This window comes from Perognathus longimembris, chromosome 4 (assembly GCF_023159225.1).
Source record: "Perognathus longimembris pacificus isolate PPM17 chromosome 4, ASM2315922v1, whole genome shotgun sequence".
Classification (NCBI taxonomy): domain Eukaryota; kingdom Metazoa; phylum Chordata; class Mammalia; order Rodentia; family Heteromyidae; genus Perognathus; species Perognathus longimembris.
This window is the reverse complement of record NC_063164.1, coordinates 32,337,578-32,357,712: the sequence shown is the minus strand read 5'-3', so window position 1 is coordinate 32,357,712 and position 20,135 is coordinate 32,337,578. Positions and strand designations below refer to the sequence as shown.

Sequence of the window (20,135 nt, the reverse complement as noted above, 5' to 3'; positions counted from 1 at the left end):
AAATAAAAAAGAAATGTATACTCAGCTCTCAATGAGAGCTGGATATAGTGATATACACCTCTCATCCTAGCTATAATGGAGGACAGGAAGTGGCACCCTGCCCCCAAAATAACCAGAAAAAAAAGGCCTAGAGGTGTGACTAAATGGTAAAATTCCTGTCTTATAAGCAAAAAAGAAACAAATTTGAAGCTAAAATCATGTATTTCAACCTCTGAAAGTATCCAGAGACTAATGTGATATTGACAAAGGAATAATAAAGGAATAAGGAAAGACTAATCTATAAGATAGACAATCTTGCATTCTCTTTAGATTTCGTAGATCAAAGAATGAGAATCCACTTGCAAGCCATGACATGGGATCTTCTTCAGGAACAGGAAGTTGACTGACCTTGTTACCTGGCGAGCCAAACTAAAGCTTAAGTGCAAATACATGCTTCAAAGTTATGCATAAGAAAGATACACAAACTATTATAGGGGCTGAGTCACAGAAGGGACAGGGCAGCCAGCAGGTACTGGCAATCCATCCAATGCACTGGAGCCCACAGAGCTGACTTTGACTTGCTAAATAAGCATGGACTTGCCCATCCTGAACTAAAAAGCAGAGTCTCACTAAATTGCTCCTGCAACTGGCCACCTCCTGATCAGAGCTGATGTGGGAGCTGGAGGCCATGTTCTAACCCTGGACTTGCACAAGTCCAGAAAAGAGCCTTCACAATACCTGCTCCAGAGGAGACCTGACTCAAAAGATAGGGACTAGTCTGTTGGTCAAACTAGTTTGCTGCTGCCACTGTCAAGCTTGAGCTGAATGCAAACGAATGACTCTACAAGTGACTATCTGTTCAGGTTTCACTGCTCAGTCCCCATTCACATTTGTTTCCCAATAATATTTATTGATTCAGGGTTGGGGGAAGGAATAACTGAGATTTGAACTCAAGGCCTTGCCCCTACTAGGCAGGTACACAAAATTTTTTATATTGAGGAATTTTTTTTTGTCTTCATTGTGACATTTTCTTAGAGAAACAAAGTACCATAGTTACCACACAAAAATGAAAGGCACAAGATGATAAGCTATTTGTAGCTCTTGTCTATTTAAAATTATTTCATGTTATAACTTAGCCTGTAACAATTCAGAAATTGTTGTATACATATATGGAAATTCCAGTTAATCCTGAAAATTTATACAGTGAGTTAATAACAATCATTTGAAAATAATTTACAATATGTTATTGAAACAAATCTTTTTCAGGAGTGTTTCAGTCCAACCTATGGTACAAGAATTGTGCCTTTTCGATTATTCTGTTTAAAGGAATAAAAGAAGGAGAAGTTGAATATTCTTTTCTAAAAGTGAGTTCAATCAATCTAGGGTTACACCTTGGGTACTAGTGTTAGACTTTCACTAGAGCAACCAATTAGGTCTCTAAGAGAAGCATAAGTTATTTAGAAAAATCATCAGTCTAGCCAGATGTGGTGGCTCCTAACTACTTGGGAGGCAGAGATGGGAGGGATTGCAATTGGAGGCTAGCTTGAGAAAAAAATGTTAATGAGATGCCATCTCAACCAATGGCAGGGTGTAGAGGCAGATACCTGTTATCCCAGCCATGTTATCACAGTTCAGACAGGCCTGAACATAAAGTGAAACTTTCTCTTGAAAATAACCAATGCAAAAAGGGCTGGTGGAATGAGTAAAATGGCAGATTGGCTGCTTAGCAAGTGTAAGGTTCTAAGTTCAAGCCCCAGTACCACCAAAAAAAAAAAAAAAAGTCATGAGTCTTCAGAACCCAGATTATTAATTATGTATACAAATGAGAATAGCTGATAGTACTACTTCGAAAGTTTGGCAGTTGTGTTGGAAGTGAAACCAGTAAGAATTACAGCAAAACATCAAGAGTCGTTATCTCTGAGAATGGATGCTCTGACTTTTTTCTTTCTTTTTTGCCCAATTGATTTCCTACAGTGGTTATATTTTATGTGATTTTTTTTAACCACCAAGCAAGGTGCTCATGTTGTAATCTTTAAAGACTCAGGAGGCTAAGATCAAGAGGACTGAAGTTTGAGGTCATCCTGGAAAAAAGTTAGCAAAGCCCCATGTTAACCAATTAATAGCTGGATATATGGTACACACCTGTTATCCTGGCTACTCAGAAAAGAATAAATAATAAGATTGAAGTACAGACTAGTCTCTGTAAGAAGCAAGAATATATTCAGAAGTTAGTAATAAAAGTAAGGGGTGTGGTTCAAGTGACGGGGTGCAGGACCCGAGGCCTCAGAGCAGCTCCTTCCTTCCTAGGACAGAGTGGGGAGGAGAGTGGGTGATGCTGTTTGCCCAGTGGCTCCTCCATAAACAAGAGCAGGCAGCTAATTAGTCTTGAATTTGTGCTGGCCTTTCAACTATGAAAAGTACAGCCTTGTGGTGAGAACCCCACCTGTGCAATCACCCCATCAGGGTAGGACACTGCTCAATCACTCACGGGGTGTGTGACCTTGAACAAGTCAATTAGCCGCCCTCTGCCTGCTTTCTATCTATGAAATAGGAACCACACCACCTCCTACCTCCTGTGTGACCATGGGGATTATGAGGTGATTCACAGCAGGGCTCAGCATACAATCAGAGCACCATAAAAGTAAGCCCTTATTGGGCATAGGCCATGAAATACCAGCCCTCAAGTGTATTTCCAAAACTGTGTCACCAGGTCCCCCCCAAAAAAAACAGGAAAGGGTTCAAAAAATAAAATTATTCTTTTCCCTTCTCTCCTGATGGCATGACTACTTCCAGACCAATGCTCCAAGAGCAGCCCAGTAAAATATACACCACATCCCAAGGCCCCACACGAGGGGCTAGAAATTCTGCTTTCAAAGTCTCTGGCCACTGCCATAACCGCCAGCCACTGTCTTTGGCAAGAAGGTGGGTGAGTCAAGTGTGAGCTAGGACTTGGCAAGAGGACACTGGACCAGAAGGCCTCTAGGCAGGAAGCTCCAAAGGGGCCACCTGCTGAAGCAGTTTGTCTGCCACCACCAGCCTTTGCCTCCACAGAGGTGCATGGTATTCTGCCATCACTAGCAAATTCACAAAACAGTGGATGGTTACACAGCTCACCATCCTGGCTTTGTAACTGTGGAAACAGTTGTGGGGGAAGGAGCCAGGCTGGAGACAAGACCACACACTTAATGCAGGGCCTTAACTATATGGCCTATGGACTGCACAAAAAGGTTGATATCAAGTAATATTGCAACTGGGCACCAGTGGCTCACTGTTATAATACTAGCTACTCAAGAGGCTAAGATCTGAGGATTGAAATTCAAAGCCAGCCCAGGCAGGAAATTTCAGGAGTGTCATCTCCAATTAACCACCAAAAAGCTAGAAGTAAAGTTGTGGCTCAAATGTTAGAGTGCTAGCATTAAGTGAAAAGGCTCAGGGACTCAGCACCCAGACTCTGAGTTCAAGATCCATTATGTGTGTGTGTGTGTGTGTGTGTGTGTCTGTGTCTGTGTCTGTGTCTGTGTGTCTGTGTAGTATTACATTGTGCTGTAAAAGATTTCATGGCTAACTTAAGCCAAATCTATTATATTTGAATGTAATCAAGTCTTTTCCCCATGTACAATTATGGCAGTTTCCAAAGATACAAAGATACAAAAAAAAAAAAACCTCTTCATAACCAGGCACCAATGGCTCATGCCTATAATCCTAGCTTCTCAGGAGGCTGAGACCTGAGGATCACAGTTCAAAGCCAGGCTGGGCAGGAAAACCTGTGAGACTCATCTCCAATTAACCACCGTAAAACCAGAAGTAGTGCTGTGGCTCAAAATGGTACAGCCCTAGTCTTGAGGGAAAAAGCTCAAGGATAGTGCTCAGGCCCTGGGTTCAAGTACCAGGGCAACAAAGAAAGAAAGAAAGAAAGAAAGAAAGAAAGAAAGAAAGAAAGAAAGAAAGAAAGAAAACTCTTTACATCTATCTATGAGGAAATGATCATTTATATTAATTACATAGTCGAGTAACTATGTTGCATTACGCCTAGAAGCTTGCAACTTTCCCAGTTTTAAAACCACATGCCAGGGGAAACCCATCAGTCCTGGACAATTCAGATGGCTGCCCCTAAACACTGACACTAATAAAAATAATGTGTAGCCTGTAACACAGAAAACAGAAGAGACACAGTTACAAATGCAGAAGTGATAAATACCAAGTTTGTTTGTAGCAAGAGCTCCCAGTTCCTTTTAATAGTAGAAAAAGGTTCAAAACCACAGTGGCCTCTCCCTTCCCCCCTACTTTTTACTTTCCCAAACAGTTAGAAAAAGGCATGTTCTTCTTTCTCTTTCATGACTTAGAGGTCACTGCTGGATTGACTGCTGAAGCGGCCAGACACCACCCAGCAGGACAGAAATGTCATGGTCTGTTGTCACCTTTTCCTTCAACCAAGACAACATGTGGTCCCCATTATCAACAGCAAGAATACGTCCTCAAATTGATCATCCAAAAGCTACTGCAAAAAAAAAAAAAAAATACGCTTACAAATAGGGCAGTTACCAGGTGAGAGGAAAACCAAGTGACTGAGCAAGGGCTTCCCCTACAAACTACAGCAGGAAGTTTCCAAGAGCTGAAGAAAAATGCTTCTAAGAACTGAGTTTCAAATGAAAAGTAAGACTATATAAGGCAAGAAAGACACATTTCCTGATCAGAAACCATCCTTGCTCACCACCTCCCCAAACCACCTCCCCACCCAGCCTTCTGCAGCGTTAGCCCCAAACAGACTGGTAGTTTTTAGGTGTTCTTGAATCTTAGAACTCAGGATGGTTTTATGTATCAGGAGATTGGAGCAAATAAAGTTATACATCACCTTCTTACCCTCCACAGCTGTACTAGTTTGCCAGGGGAAGGAAGGGGTTGTATTTAGAAACATTTTAAGACAAACGTCTTTGAAAGCCCTTCTCTGATAAGCCCTGATAAATAACTTCCTTTCTTTCTAAGACCAATGATGCCCTTTTCATTACCATAGATATCAGTTGATCTTGATTTACAAAGGGGTGCTTCTTTGACCCTTTCAACATATTCTGTGACTAGATGGCAGTACCTTACAACCTCTAACAGAAATCACTGGAACCTGGAAGGCTAAAGACAGGAGTTAGTCTCAGCCCAATAGGACAGCAGTTATGATTCTTTTGTTTTGTTTTATTTGGGTTTTGTTGTTGTTGTTTTTCCAAGACCAGGACTCTAAACTCAATATTGACACTTTCACTCACTGCACCTGAACCATGCCTCCAACTCTAATAGCTGTGATTTTTCAGGACTTGCTTCACTTCTCCCCATCTGCTTCATTTAGGAGACAAGTGATTCTACCTAGATCATCACCTTTTTTTAACTAGGATTTTTTTAGCTAGAGCCTTGCTCATGCTAGGCAGGCACTCTAACATTGAACTAAACCTCTAGCCCTGTTTTGTGCTGTTAATTTTGACAAAAGGTTCCTCTTTATGCCCCCAATGTTCTACCTAGTATAGGCCTTCTATGGTAGCTAGGATGACAGGTGCACACCACTGCCCTCAGTTATGAAGTAGGAAGAGGTCTCATGGGGCTTACTACCCAGGCTGGCCTGGAACTGTGATCCTCTCATACTTGATCCTAGAGTAACTGGAACTACATACTGATGTGAGCCATCAGCACCCTGCTCAGGCTAGATCACCTTTAGCATCCTTGCAACTCTGAAGTTCTATGTGAAATTCCTATCTGTGACAATACTGCCTTTTAGAGCCATTTTTTGCATTTGAAAATTTGGGAATTTGTAGACAAAGAGGGTGAGGTGTACCAGCAAACATGACAGGATGAAGATACATTAAAACTGTAAAATACAGGGCTGGGGATGTAGCTTAGCAGTAGAGTGTTTGCCTAGCATTCATGAAGCTCTGGGTTTGATTCCTCAGCACCAGGTAAACAGAAGAATCCAGAAGTGGTGCTGTAGCTCAAGAGGTAGAGTGCTAATCTTGAGCAAAAAGAAGCCAGGGACAGTGCTCAGGCCCTGAGTTCAAGCCCCAGGACTAGCAACAACAACAACAACAACAACAACAACAACTGTAAGATATCAAACAAACAAATGTCTAACAGTTGTTGGAGTCTATGAAAAAAGATAGAGGAAATCCTAATGTCAATTTTACTCCAATCATAAATGCTTAGGAATCTGTACTAAACATATTCATCACAATTACCAGCTGCTCTTCCTGCAAAATTTAACAATAACATGAATTTAAACTCAATGATTTCTGCACCCTTCCAGAAAAAGACAAAAAGTATAAATACTTAGGAAATACAAACCTACGATTTATTTTAATTTCATTTTCATTGTTATTTTAAAGGTGATGTATGAAGGGGTTACAGTTTAGGCAAGTCAGGTAGAGTGCATTTCTTCTTTGGATAATGTCACCCTTTCCCTGGATCTCGCCCAGTTTTTCCCTCCCATCCCCACCAACAAGTAAACCTAAGAGTTTTCATGTAAATGGCAGACCAAATCCTTTCAAATCATTGGGGGTATTCAATTGCACTGAAATGTCAGGATGTTCCGGCTGGATACTAATTAGCAATACTTTAAATGCAACCCAGTTGAGAAATTTGAGGTGTTGAGTAACAAGCACTGGTGAGTTTGACCCTAAGTGTTAAAATCAAGACTGTCAGCTAGAGCCTAAAACAATGTTCATGAATAAATAGGGGTGGGGAGGACCAAACTTTCCCCTTCTCCCACTCCCCAAGAGCTGCCAACAGTTTTATCCTGAAACTTGGCTAGGCTCCGGTTCGTGTCCATGTCCTGCAAAGGGTTTGGACAAGGTGAGGCTCCATCCCCCCAGTCTTGTAGCAAAAACTGTCCATTCGACTCAGGTAATCATTGCACCCTCCACACTAGGACTCCAGAGCTGCTCTGTGCGGTGGCTCTGCCAGGAAAGTAACCGAGCCGATGGAGCCCGGCAGAGGGTCGCCGGCGCCCGGGAGCCCAGCCTCCGACCTGACTTCACCTCGTACTCAACCACAGCGGCGCCTCTCCACGGAACCCCAGCCCGGCGGCAGCTCGCACACTCAACCTCGAGGCAACTAAAGAGGAAGTCAGGCAGTCCTGATCCAACGGGTCCAGACTGCCAGACCGCACAGTGTGGCCGGGTCTCCGGCTGGGTTTGGGAGGGGTCCCAGCCTGTGATCCTTTCTCCGCCAAGGGTCCACCTTCCCTAAACCTCCTGATGGCGCGGGACAAGCGTTGGGGGGCAGCCACAGGCTGGCGGCGCCCGAGCTGCGCAGCTCGGTGGAAGCCGGAGGGAGCACCGCGGGGAGGACCGCTGGGAGCACGAGGGGAAGCCACCCCTCCCCCCCTCTGCCCAGCCACCACCACCCGCGTCCACCTCACAGGGCGCGCACACACCCGCATCCACACACACACACCCCCACCCCAGCCCCGCGAGCGCGCGTGCGCTGGGGCGAAGGCCCAGGGCGGAGACGGCGCAGCAGGAGCGGCGCAACCACCACCGGCCGGCCCCGGGCACCCGGCTGCAGCGCTCGCTCCTCCCCGCCGTCCAGAGTAAACAGCTCGGGGCGCGCTCCGCGCCGCGCTGCGCCGCGCCCCCATCCCCCCGCGGGGCCCGGCGCCGCCCCGCCCGCCCGCCGGCGCCGCCGCCCCCTACCTGGTCGGTGAGTTTGAGCACTGCCATTCTTCCGCTCCTTCGCGCGCGCACACATCCAAGGTCCCGGGGCCGCAGATGTCACACAGCAGAAGCCGGGCCCGCGGAAGGGATCGCCAGGGGAAGGGGGAAAGAATCTGGCACCCGAATTTGACAGCCCTCCCCTGATGCTGCTGCTCCTCCTCCCTCCACTTCCCTCCTCCTCCTCCTCCTTCTCCTCCTCCCTCCAGAGGCTGACACTGGCTAGTGGGGTGTGCAGCCCAGCCCGCCCGCCTTTATACAGGAAGTGCCGGCTGCTGCCAGCCCGGCCGCCACTGACATCACCGCGCGCTGCCTCGCTCGCCGCCGCCGCTGCCGCCTGGGCCGACGCTGCCTCCTGCCGCCCGCAGCCGCTCCTCGCAGCCCGCAGCCCCGGGCGCCCCTCCGCGCCCGCTCCCCGCGCGCCGCCCTCTTCTCCCGCACCTGCACCTGCACCGGCACCCTGCGCCCAGCCGGCCGCTGTTGACTGCGATCACCCCACCACCATCCGTCCCGATGAGGACCCCACCCACCCCTCCACCCTCGATGGCTGTCACGCACAATGACACCACGGATGGCCAAACCCGCACGGACACGCAGCCCCCTGGGAGCAAGAAAGGTGGCCCACTCAGGCCACCAAGTTGCCTGTGGGAGACTGCGTCACACCCCATTCCCTGAACCTCGCCCCTGTCCCCCTAAGTCCTGAGTGCGATGTGTCCCAGCCCCTCACAACAGCCCACCTGGCTCAGGAAAAGCAATTTTGTTCCTCTTTGTTTCGGCCCTGGACACGTTGCGGTTCTTCAGGCAGTGTTTCTCAAGCACTTCATGCGGGAAGGATCTGGAGTTCTAGTCCCTTACTTTCACCTTGTTCCCCAGCCACCTTCGCAGCTAATCCAATACCAAACGTCTGGGGTTGAGGTTAAGGTTGGGGTTGGTTGGGGGGGTGGGGGGGTGGTGACACAGAGTTCCTGAAGAAGCCAAGTGGTCCTGAATGACCACGGTGAGCCTTTTTCTCCAGTCCTGACTGACTTATGTGAAATCCAATGTTACCACGTTCCATCCCCCCCCCCCCCCCGCAGGAAAAAAGACACCTGTCAAATAGTGTGGAATGCACACGTTATAGTAACAGTCAGAATCGCAGCAAGTGCTGGCACTTCTGAATCTTAGAGCACACGCTTATGCATTCAATAACGATGCACTGAGTGCCTGCTTTGAACCATGCACTGACTAGGTGTGGAAAGAAATAGGGAGCATAGACGAGGTCCCTACCCTGCGAGGCTGCTGACAAGCCAGATAGTCAATGCTACTTAACATGTGACAAGAGATATGTGGAGAGGGTGCTTATAAAGGAACACTTGGCAAGGGGGGCAGAGGACCCTGGTGGGTGAGGGCAGGCTTCCCTAAGAATGGGAGTTGAAGTGTGGGGAGTGAGAGGCAGTGCTCCTAGCAAATGTCAGGCCTGCACCAATGACTCATGCCTATAGTCCTAGATACTCAGGAGGCTGAGATATGAGGATAGAAATTCAAAACCAGCACAGGCAGGAAAAGTCTGTAAGATGCTTACCTCCCCAGCCCACCAAAACAGCAAGAAATGAGATGTGGCTCAAGGAGTAGAACACCAAACTTGAGCCAAAAAGCCAAAGCCAGGTAAGAAAGTGAAGCCCTGAGTTCAAGCCCCAGTACTAGTACCAGAAAAAAAAAAAAAAAAGACAAATCTTCAGGCCTTCAAAGCAACACTGCCCAGCCAACTGAGACTGCAGAATTCCTAGTCAAGACCAAACCCCTCCCTCTGCAGGTCATTCACAAACCCATTGTCCTCCATTTCCCATGCCTCCCCGCAGATTTTAAGTGAAAAAGGGGGTGAAGGGAGTGACAGCATTTGCTTTGAATCCTTGCATTTATCATCCAGCCACTTCTGGAGAGGCAGACAAGTCCTAGCGATCCTCTTACCTTATTATAACTTGTGACACAAACTCTGCAGACAAAGAAAACCAAAGAAGCATGCACCTAACCTAGCTCCTGCCTCCTACCTCCTGGCTTCCATCTGCTACCACCAGTGATGAATAGTGTCTCCAAGACCCCTTTCAAATGCAACACAGATTGCTTTGTGTGATTTTTTACTTAGGTGCCCAGGCCCTCGAGGTTCTTCTTGTTTGTTTGTTTTTGTTTTTGTTTTTTTTTTTTGCCAGTTTTGGGCCTTGGACTCAGGGCCTGAGCACTGTCCCTGACTTCTTTTTGCTCAAGGCTAGCACTCTGCCACTTGAGCCACAGCGCCACTTCTGGCCGTTTTCTATATATATGGTGCTGGGGAATCGAACCCAGGGCTTCATGTATACAAGGCAAGCACTCTTGCCACTAGGCCATATTCCCAGCCCACCCTCGAGGTTCTTTTACTCAAGGCTAGCACTCTACCACTTGAGCCACAGCTCCACTTCCAGCTTTCTGGTAGTTAATTGTAGATAAGAGTCTCGTGACTTTCCTGCTGAAGCTGTCTTTGAACCAAGATCCTCAGATCTCAGTTTTCTGAGTAGCTAGGATTACAGGTCTGTGCCACCCAGCATCGTGAGTGAGACCACTGCCAGCACAGCCCAAAGTAAATGTGTAACATTAGCAGCTTGACTCTGGATGTTGTGAGAAGTGACGTGATAGTGTGGAAAGTTGAATAACTGATCAAGTTCCAAACCAAATAAAAAGCAAAGCATGGAGCTAAAATAATACAAGTGCCTTACCAGAAAATCATGTATGAATCCATGCATTGAAAGTGACTACAGTTTAATCCATTGTTAAGTGAAGGTCCTGCTGACTAGTTCTACACCAAAGCAATGTACAACACATTGGGAAGGGTAAGAGCATGAACACACTGGTAGGTAGATACGATGGTGGGAGATGCTCCCATTGACCTGGCACTCTGATTTCTGTAGTGGTGGGGTCCCAGAATGGCAAAAGATAACATTTAACTGACACAGAAAAGGTGAGTACATTTACTATAATGGGCAACAGACACGAAGTAGTGACTGCTCCAGGGATATTTGATAGTGAACGATGTGGCCTTAGGAATTTAAATATGTGTGTAGACTTCTGAAATAGTCCTTGACTGATGACTGATTGATTGATGGTTGACTGATTTTGTGCTGGTACTTGAACTCAGGGCCTGAGTACTAAGTGTTTTCCCTTAGCCTTTCCACTCAAAGCTGATGCTCTACCACTTGAACCACAGATCCACATTTGGCTTTTTGGTGGTTAATTGAAGATAAGAGTCTCACAGACTTTCCTGCCCAGGCTGTGTTCAAACTGCAATCCTCAGATCTCAGCCTCCTGAGTAGCTAGCATGACAGGCATGAGCCACCAGTGCCCAGCCCAAGCTCTGGATTTTCATTACAGGCAAAGCTCTAGGCCTGCCACTTAAAGCCCAGATTGAGCCAGCAAAATAAAATCTTCCATTGGAAATATGGCTTCAGTGGTAGAGTGACTGCTTAGCCAGTGTGAAGCCCTGAGTTCATGCTCAAGAACCTCTAAAAAGCCAAAATAGAAGTCATCCTCTCACAGTCTCCATACCTAAACCAGGACACAGACATGAATCCCTCAGTTGGAGGGGATGTTGGTGCCCTCAGGGATGGCTCTACAGCAAGACCATAAATGCAAACCACAAATCCTCAGCTGGGCCTTTCCCCCCAAGGAGCTCCAATGTCATTTCCTAAGGTGACCTAGCACTTGGAAAAAGTGAATACCAGAAATTTCAGGGACTACTAGACACTGTTTCTAAATTCATGCTAATTCTGAGGTATCAAAATACCATTGGGAAAGCCCATCAAAGTGGAGATTTATGATAGTCAGGTGATAAGTGGAACTTTCATCAAGGCATAAATCACTGGGTACACAGTACAGTACTCCATAGGCCCAAATTACAGTCGTATATTTGCTCAATTTGTGAATGTATAATAGAATAGGCTTACTCAGTAACTGGCAGAATCGCCACATTACTTCTGTGACCCAGAGTGAAGACTATTTTGGTAGAACAGACCAAAGAGAAGCCTCTGGAATTTCCTCTTGCTACAGAAATAGAAACCCAAAAGCAATCCTGCAATCCTTGACAATGTAAACATCAGTACCACCATAAAAGATGCAGAGCTGGTGACACAGTGATGCCCCCATTTAACTTACCTGTTTGGCCTTTGCAGAAGGCAAATGGATATTAGATAATAACTATGAATTCTTGTAAACTTCATCAGAGAGTAATGCCAGATGCAATGGCTATTCTATCTGTGCTATCTTTACTGCTACAAGCCACACAAAGTTTGGCACCTGGCATGTATCTATTACTGTGGAGAAAACTTGTTAAGAAGTTTATTCCAAGCTGGGTGCTAGTGGCTCATGCCTGTAATTTTAACTACTCAGGAGGCTAAGATCTAAGGATCATGGTTCAAAGCCAACCCAGGCAGAAAAGTCCATGAGATTCTTACCTCCAATTAACCACCAGACGTGGAGCTGTAGCTCAAAGTGGTGGAGAACTAGCCTTGTGCAAAAGAGCTCAGGGACAGCTCCCAAGCCCTGAATTAAGACCCATGACAGAACAAAAAAAATAGAGTCTATTCCAATTTGCATGGACAAAAGCCAAAGAGAGTTCACCCTTACAAGGCATGGTTAATCACATCTGTAATTTCAGCACTAGGGAGGTGAAGGCAGGAAGACCCTGTATCTGAGGCTAGCCAGGACTACAAAGTGAGTTCAAGGCCAGATCAAGACCCTGACTCAAAGAAAGAGTTCATCTTTACATTCTTGTTTATGGCACATAATTTCTCCCAATCTCTGCCATAATTGAATAGGCCTTGATTGCTATGCTAAAGACATTGAACTAATTGAGCCATATGAACAGGAAAATCAGTATATTAGATGCCTAAGACACTTGTAAACCAAAGGGTGGATTGTAAGCCCAAAAGGAAATTCACCTTAGTGAAGTTCAAGATCTGGAAACTGTTGAGATATCCTCTTGAAAGCAAAAGACAAATTGCTGTGTGCTGCACGACAGCTCTCCTGGATGTAATCTGAGTGTCCCCAAGGCTCTGTGTGTTAAAATTTGATCCCCATATTGAAACAGTAAAAATACAATCCACCGATGGTACATAGAAGTGGTTAGGATCAGCTAAGATCATTAGGATAGAGCCCCTGTGATTGAATTACTGATAAGTAGACGGAGAGAGACCAAGAGAAACAAGCACACCCACACATGTTCTTCATCTCATGAAGAATGAAATTCCCTATAGTCCTTCAGGACTCTGCCAGCAATCAGGCCATCACCAGACACAGCTCCTAACCCTTGCACCTCAGAACCAGGAACCAAAGTAAACCACTTTTCTCTTTAACTTTCCCAAGCTGTAGTATTGGGTTATTTGCAACAGAAAATGGACTCAAACACACCACTAACCCCTTAAAGAACCCAACACATAAGTTGGGTGCCAGTGGCTCCCCTCTAGAATTCTATTTGGAGGCTGACAGATGGGTATTTTGGTTCAAAGACAGTCCTAAGAAGACAAATCCATTAGACTCTTATCTCCAATAACCACCACAGCTCCTAAAAGTAGGTGTAGCTCAAATGGTGGAGCACTGGCCTTGAGTGAAAAAGCTAAACTAAAGCCTGAAGCTCTGGGTTCAAACCCTATTAATGGCATAAAGACAAAAAAAAAAAAAACAAGATGTTACTGGGTTTCTTTGGCTTTTGGAAGCAATATACACTACATTTGAGTGCAGTATTCCATCCTGTTTACCAAATAATCCACAAACTAGCATTTTTTTCATTAGAAGTATGAGAAAATACATCTGTAGCAAGATCTTATCACTCAGTCATGGACTATTTGAAGTATATCTGGCAAATAGGAATACTATGTTGAGCCTCTGGTAAACTTGATTAGAAAAGCTACTGTGTAGACTCCTTTAAATCTAAAGCAAATCATCTGTCTTTTGCAGGAACAGTGCCATTTGAGAAGTAAGACTGAGCTTGCTAACTGAATTTGAGTGAGAGGCCATGAGACACTATAGGATGATATGACCTAGATAAAGTGTCAGTTTGTTTGGACTGTGAGATGGCCAGAGGTAGGCCTGTACCTATTCACAGGCAGTTGCTAATAGCTTTGCAACTTGTACATGTGTGTATACTTAAATGTGATATAAGATATTTCCCATGGTAGAGCATTTTAACATGCAGTGTGATGCTTCAACTTTATTGGGACAGTGCAGTATCTGAGGGACCAATGTCAACTTTCTTGATTATTTAGGACCCCTCCCCCCCAGGCCAGTCTCATGGTTGCCCTGCTATATTGGTATGGCCTTCTAGCTGTTTTCCTTGGGCAGAACAATCCTAAAATATGAGCCTGGCCATATTACACCAGTTCAATGGCTTTCCTTTGCCTTTAGGCTACTGACAAACACCTGAGCATGCATGGTACTCAAGCTTTCTCCTTTCTCTACCCATCAACTTTCTTGCTTAGCTCATGTTTTACTCTACGTAAATAGTGATGGCCAGAGCAATGCAGGTTACAACCTGAGGAACTAACCACAGTGGTCTTGTTCCCTGCTGTGCTATATTCCTTCTCACTCTAGGCCTTTCCATATGGATGTTTCCATTTGTAATCTCACACCCCACCCCAGTCTTCTTCAGCTGGTTAATTCTACTTGTCCCTCTGGTACACGTGACCCAGATGCATTCTCTAATTCACTCCAAGTCCCGAGTTGAGCTTAAGAGCTTCCCTAATTTTTAATGTCCAATGTCTAACCTCTAATATTGCTTTTATCTCTTGATCCTATCATTGCCTATTGATTTTCCTCTTTTAGAACAGGGACTGTGTTAATTCCCTTTTGTGTCTCTAGTTCACTATGTAGAATCTAAATGGCAATTAATAGATGCAGAATAAATTTTTTTGGTGGGAGTTAGTGAATGCAATGGAGAAATCACTTTAATACCAGTCAAATGAAGCTAAGGATGCTTGTCCTCAGTAGTATACAAAATCATGTAACAGGATGCATATAAAAACACACAAGGGCAGAAAGCAATGAGAGAAGAAACAACTGATATGGTATTACTGTAATGAGAAAGTGACAGGGATGGGATGATGCTAAGGAAAGAAAGATATGAGTGACTTCTTTTTTTCTTTTTTTTTTTTTTTTTTTGCCAGTCCTGGGCTTGAACTCGGGGCCTGAGCACTGTCCCTGGCCTCTTTTTGCTCAAGGCTAGCACTCTGCCACTTGAGCCACAGCACCACTTCTGGCCATTTTCTATATATGTGGTGCTGGGGAATCGAACTCAGGGCTTCATATATACAAGGCAAGTACTCTTGCCACTAGGCCATATTTCCAGCCCATGAGTGCCTGTGATACTGAATACTTGTGCTGCCTAAGTGAGCAGGAACTCTGATTCTCATCCTGAACTAAATGTCCAGGCCAGTGCTTCAAAGGATAGGTAAAGTGGGAATTAACTTAGTAATGGAATCGCACACACACACACACACACACACACACACACAAATACATAAATATTTAATATAAATGAGAAGGGGTGAGTGTGTGTGCACACATGCACGCATGTACACATGCATACTTGTCCTGGGGCTTGAACTTAGGCTTTGGGCACTATCCCCGACGTTTTTTGTTCAAGATTAGTGCTCTATTACTTGAGCCACATCTCCACTTCCCGTTTTGGGGGTAGTTAATTGGAGATAGGATTCTTGAAACCATGCTTGCCTGGGCTGGCTTCAAACCACAATCCTCAGATCTCAACCTCCTGGAGTAGCTAGGATTAGAAGCATGAGCCACCTGTGCCCAGGATAATTATATCTTACTATTTTCTTTATGACAAAGTTGCTGATATTTTTAATTTTTTGACAGTACCAGGGCTTGAACACAAGGCCTCATTCACTCACTGAGGGTTTCTTGTTCATGGTGGTATTCTACCACCTGAGTCATGTCTCCAGATTGGCTTTTTGCTGATTATTTTGGAGACAGAGTCTCATGGATTTTTCTTCTCAAGCTAGCTTCAAACTACAGTCTTTTGGATTTCAATCTTATGTGTGGCAGGGATTAAAGAGTCACTGGCACCCAGTTTAAGATTTTTTAAAATAGTACTGGGGTTTGAACTCAAAGTCTTGCACTTGCTAAACCATGCTCTTCCAGGAGCACTTTCTGGGCTTCTTTCTGCTCAAAGCTGGCACTCTACCTCTTGAGCCACAGCGCCACTTTTGGCTTTTTTTGTTTATGTGGTGCTGAGGAATCGAACCCAGGGCTTTGTGCATGCTATGCAAGCACTCTACTGCTAAGCCACATTCCCAGCCCCCATCCTAGCTTTAAATATTTATTAATACTAGGGGGGAAAAAAGGAACAGGTTGCTGACTGTGTATATAGCATGTCATGGAACCAAACAAAGAAGTCACGGGACCAAACATCTCTTCTACCTAGGCCATCGTAAGTCACTTAAAGCCATATTTTCCTGTTTATATATAAATAAATGAATATAGCATGCCACAGACCAAAAAACCTGAGACTTCAAACATTGTGTATTTACAATCATGACTGTGCTGTCTCTCTCTGCTCCACCACCCAGCAAACTTGCATACTCTAAAGATCTCAGTATAAGTCTTTTCCCCTTATGATCTGGAAGGCTTAGGGAAAGTTTAACAGAAATTGAGTTAAGTTAGGAGTTTGGTAGGTTTTCATATTGCTGAGTGAAACAAAGACAGGAATATGGTCTGTGAACCTTGTACAAATATGGCTGGTACAATCACACCAGAGGCAAAATTTGTAGCCGAACAATGATCTGTGGGTCTGTTCTTTGCTCACTTGACAGTTTTATAAATGTTGATCCCAAAAAGGATCAAATGTGTATTAAAGCAAAAGACTCAGTTACTAGCTTATCACTCCACAAGGAAAGGACGCTAAATCCAGCCCCCATTGATATCTGACCAGTGGCATGATCTTTGTATGCAAAGCTACACACATTACATGTAAAGAAGATGTAAAAGGAACTAATATTTACGGAATGTCTTTTGTTTGCCACCTATAGTAACAAGTTCTGTGTTCTGTAAGTCTCCTTCTCTCTCCAGACACAGCTAATTCTACCCTCTTTTGGTACAAAGTATGAACCTTATATGAGCCCTAACTATAAGATATCTGACTTTAGTTAATGTTGAGTTGTTTGTTTCTCTGCCATTTCTAATCCCCCTTCTTAATCCCAAGCATACACAGTCAAATAATATACTCCCAGTTAAATTTACTAAATGAACCTCTCTCTTCTAGCACATGGGGCACTGTTAAGAAGCTAATGTCTCTGAAAGCCAGTGGCTCACACCTGTAATCCTAACTACTCAGGAGGCTGAGATCTGAGGATTACAGTTCATAGCCAGCCCAGGCAGGAAAGTCAATGAGATTCTTATCTCCAATTAACTATCAAAACACTGGAAGTGGAGCTGTGGCTCAATGGTAAAGCACTAGCATGAGCACAAGCCCTGAGTTCAAGGCCGACGACTGGCTAATAATAATAATAATGAGGAGGAGGAGGAGGAGGAGGAGGAGGAGGAGGAGGAGGAGGAGGAGGAGGAGGAGGAGGAGGCGGCAGCTGATGGCTTCTTCATATTCTAAAACATCTTTGTACTGTTACATCGTCCACTAAATAAATATACAGCATAGTACTTACAGCAGTTTTTCTGTGATATTTTCAGACTGGTATATTTTCAACTTTCCCTCTTGACTGTAAACCAGAAAAAGAAAAAGTCATAAGATCAGTCTATAACATACATCATACAACATATTCTCTTTGCAAAGCACCTTTTAAGTAGTGTATCGATATGAAATAATCTTTTTAAATTTTTATTTATTGTCAAAGTGATGTACAGAAGGGTTACAGTTTCATACATAAGTCAGTGAGTATATTTCTTATCAAACTTGTTACCTCCTCCCTCATATCACTCCCACCTTACCCCCTCTCCACTTCCCCCTACCCCGAGTTATACAGTTGGTTTACAGCATATAGTTTTGTAAGTATTGCTGTTGCATTGGTTCACCTTTTACCCTTTGTCTCTCCATTTTGATATTCCCCTTCCCTTCCCTACTTCTGATAAATGTATATACAATACCCAGGGTACCAAAATCATGGTAAAACCATGGGGAAGAAAGACAATGGCATGATTTCACATGGCACACTGAACATAATAACAACAGTGATAAACCACTTATTTCCATAACTTGGAGTTTATTTTGCTTAGCATCATCTTATGTGTTCATATGTACATAGTTATTGAGCTATTGTGATCTTCTGCTAAGACTATCCTAGATGTGTACTAATTATTACCTAAGAGGGAAACCATAGAGTCTATGTTTCTTTGGGTCTGGCTCACTTCACCTAGTATGATTTTTTCCAAGTCTTTCCATTTCCTAATGAATGGGGCAATGTTGTTCTTTCTGATAGAGGCATGAATTCCACTGTGTATATATAGCACATTTTCTTGATCCACTCATCTACTGAGGGGCATCTGGGTTGGTTCCATATTTTAGCAATGACAAATTGTGCTGTGATAAACAGTTGTGCTGGTGGCTTTGGTGTGATCTTGCTTGTAATCTTTTGGTTAGATGCCCAAAACTGGGGCTGCTGAGTCATAGGGGAATTCTGTTTAGCCTTTTGAGAAACCTCCATACTGCTTTCCAGAGTGGTTGAACAAGTTACACTCCTATCAATAGTGTAGTAGGGTTCCCTTTTGGCCACATCCCCTCCAGCATCTGTTGTTATTAGTTTTCTTGATAATGGCCATTCTTACTGGAGTGAGGTGGAATCTCAGGGTTGTTTTGATTTGCATTTCTTTTATGGCTAGTGATGTTGAGCACTTCTTCATGTATCTCTTAGACATTCTCATTTCCTCTTCAGAGAGGTCCCTTTTTAGATCTTTAGCCCATTTATTAAGGGGGCAGTTGTTTCTTTGAGGATTTGTTTGGAGGGTATTTAATTTTTTGAGTTCTATGTATATTTTAGATATGAGGCCTTTGTCTGTTGTATGGCCAGTAAAGATCTTCTCCCAATCTGTGGGATTTCTATTTATCTTGCAAGCTATATCCTTAGCCATGCAGAAGCTCTGCAGTTTGATGCAATCTTATTTGTTCTTTCTTTGATTTGTTGTGTTTCTGGGCCTTTGTATTAAGAAAGTTTTGACCTGTGCCAAGGTGAAATAATCTTTTTAATGAGCTATTAATTATGAATGTCTCCTATTCCAGTGGCTTTCACAAGTGACAAAGAACAGGACCACTACTCACAAATATTCAGCATATATTCAGCATCCTAAATTTTCAAGACTATATAGCCTCAATATGGTTTTTCTTTCCTCCCCAAATCTATTGTGATCAACATGTAGAAACAGGCCAGGCACCGGTGGCTCATAGCTGTAATTCTAGCTACTCAAGAGGTTAAGATATGAGGATTGTAGTTCAAAGCCAGCCCAGACAAATAATTCTTTTTTTTTTTTTTTGGCCAGTCCTGGGCATCTTTTCTTTCTTTCTTTCTTTCTTTCTTTCTTTCTTTCATTCATTCTTTCTCTTTCTTCTTTCTTTCTTCCTTTCTTTCTCTCTCTTTCTTTCTTTCTTTCTTTCTTTCTTTCTTTCTTTCTTTCTTTCTTTCTTTCTTTCTTTCTTTCTTTCTTTCTTTCTTTCTTTCTTTCTTTCTTTCTTTCTTTCTTTCTTTCTTTCTTTCTTTCTTTCTTTCTTTCTTTCTTTCTTTCTTTCTTTCTTTCTTTCTTTCTTTCTTTCTTTGCTAGGGCTTCATGCATGCTAGGCAAGCACTCTACCACTGAGCCATATTCCCAGCTCCAGGCAGACAATTCTGGGAGACTCTCGTCTCCAGTTAACCAACAAAAACTGGAAGTAGAGACTTGGTGGTACAGCAACAAACAGCCTTGGTGGAAAATCTAAGGGAGAACTTGAGCTCCCAGTATTACCACAAAAATAGCAAAAAAAAAAAAAAAAAGTAGAAATCTCTTCTCATCACCACCCATCTACATGAGATGTGTGTGTTGTGTATACACACTCACACAGAAAAGAAGCAAAGCAGGAGCTCATCAGCATCCTGATTTCAAACCAGATCAAATAATATGAGTTCAATAGTTTTGAACCTAGTCCAACTCCCTCTCAAGTTCAAGTTCACTTGATATTGGATCTATTGTGACATACCATTTTTGTAGAAGATTCTCAAAACTAGCTCAATAAGCTCTTTGGATGGTATCTTACTTCTATAATGCAAGACTTGGAACATTTGGTGGTAATTGAATAAAGAACATATGTAAGGCATTTCTTAAGATATGCATATTTTCTAAAGCTTGGAGAAAAGTACTTGGCCAAATCTATCTGTGGTTTCACTGAATACTTGAAAATTGGTTAATGACATTCAGAGACACAAAGATACAGTTGGGTTTTTCCATCCAGTCTGCACAACACAACATTGTCATCCGTGA

The 20,135-nt window shown here is 43.8% G+C and overlaps 1 protein-coding gene across 2 annotated transcripts in view; it reads right to left on the bottom strand.

Moving 5' to 3' along the window:
* Ankrd44 (ankyrin repeat domain 44) overlaps nt 1–20,135 on the bottom strand; it is a 325,588-nt gene that overhangs the window by 281,024 nt on the left and 24,429 nt on the right. The window contains exon 1 of one of the 2 annotated variants that reach the window (XM_048345043.1): nt 7,647–8,048. The exons of the other annotated variant lie outside the window; for it this stretch is intronic. Within the exon in view, the coding sequence (XP_048201000.1) occupies nt 7,647–7,673 (27 nt within the window). The 5' untranslated portion in view covers nt 7,674–8,048. Of the gene's footprint in view, nt 1–7,646; nt 8,049–20,135 lie in introns of those variants that run through there. 2 annotated transcript variants of the gene reach the window in all.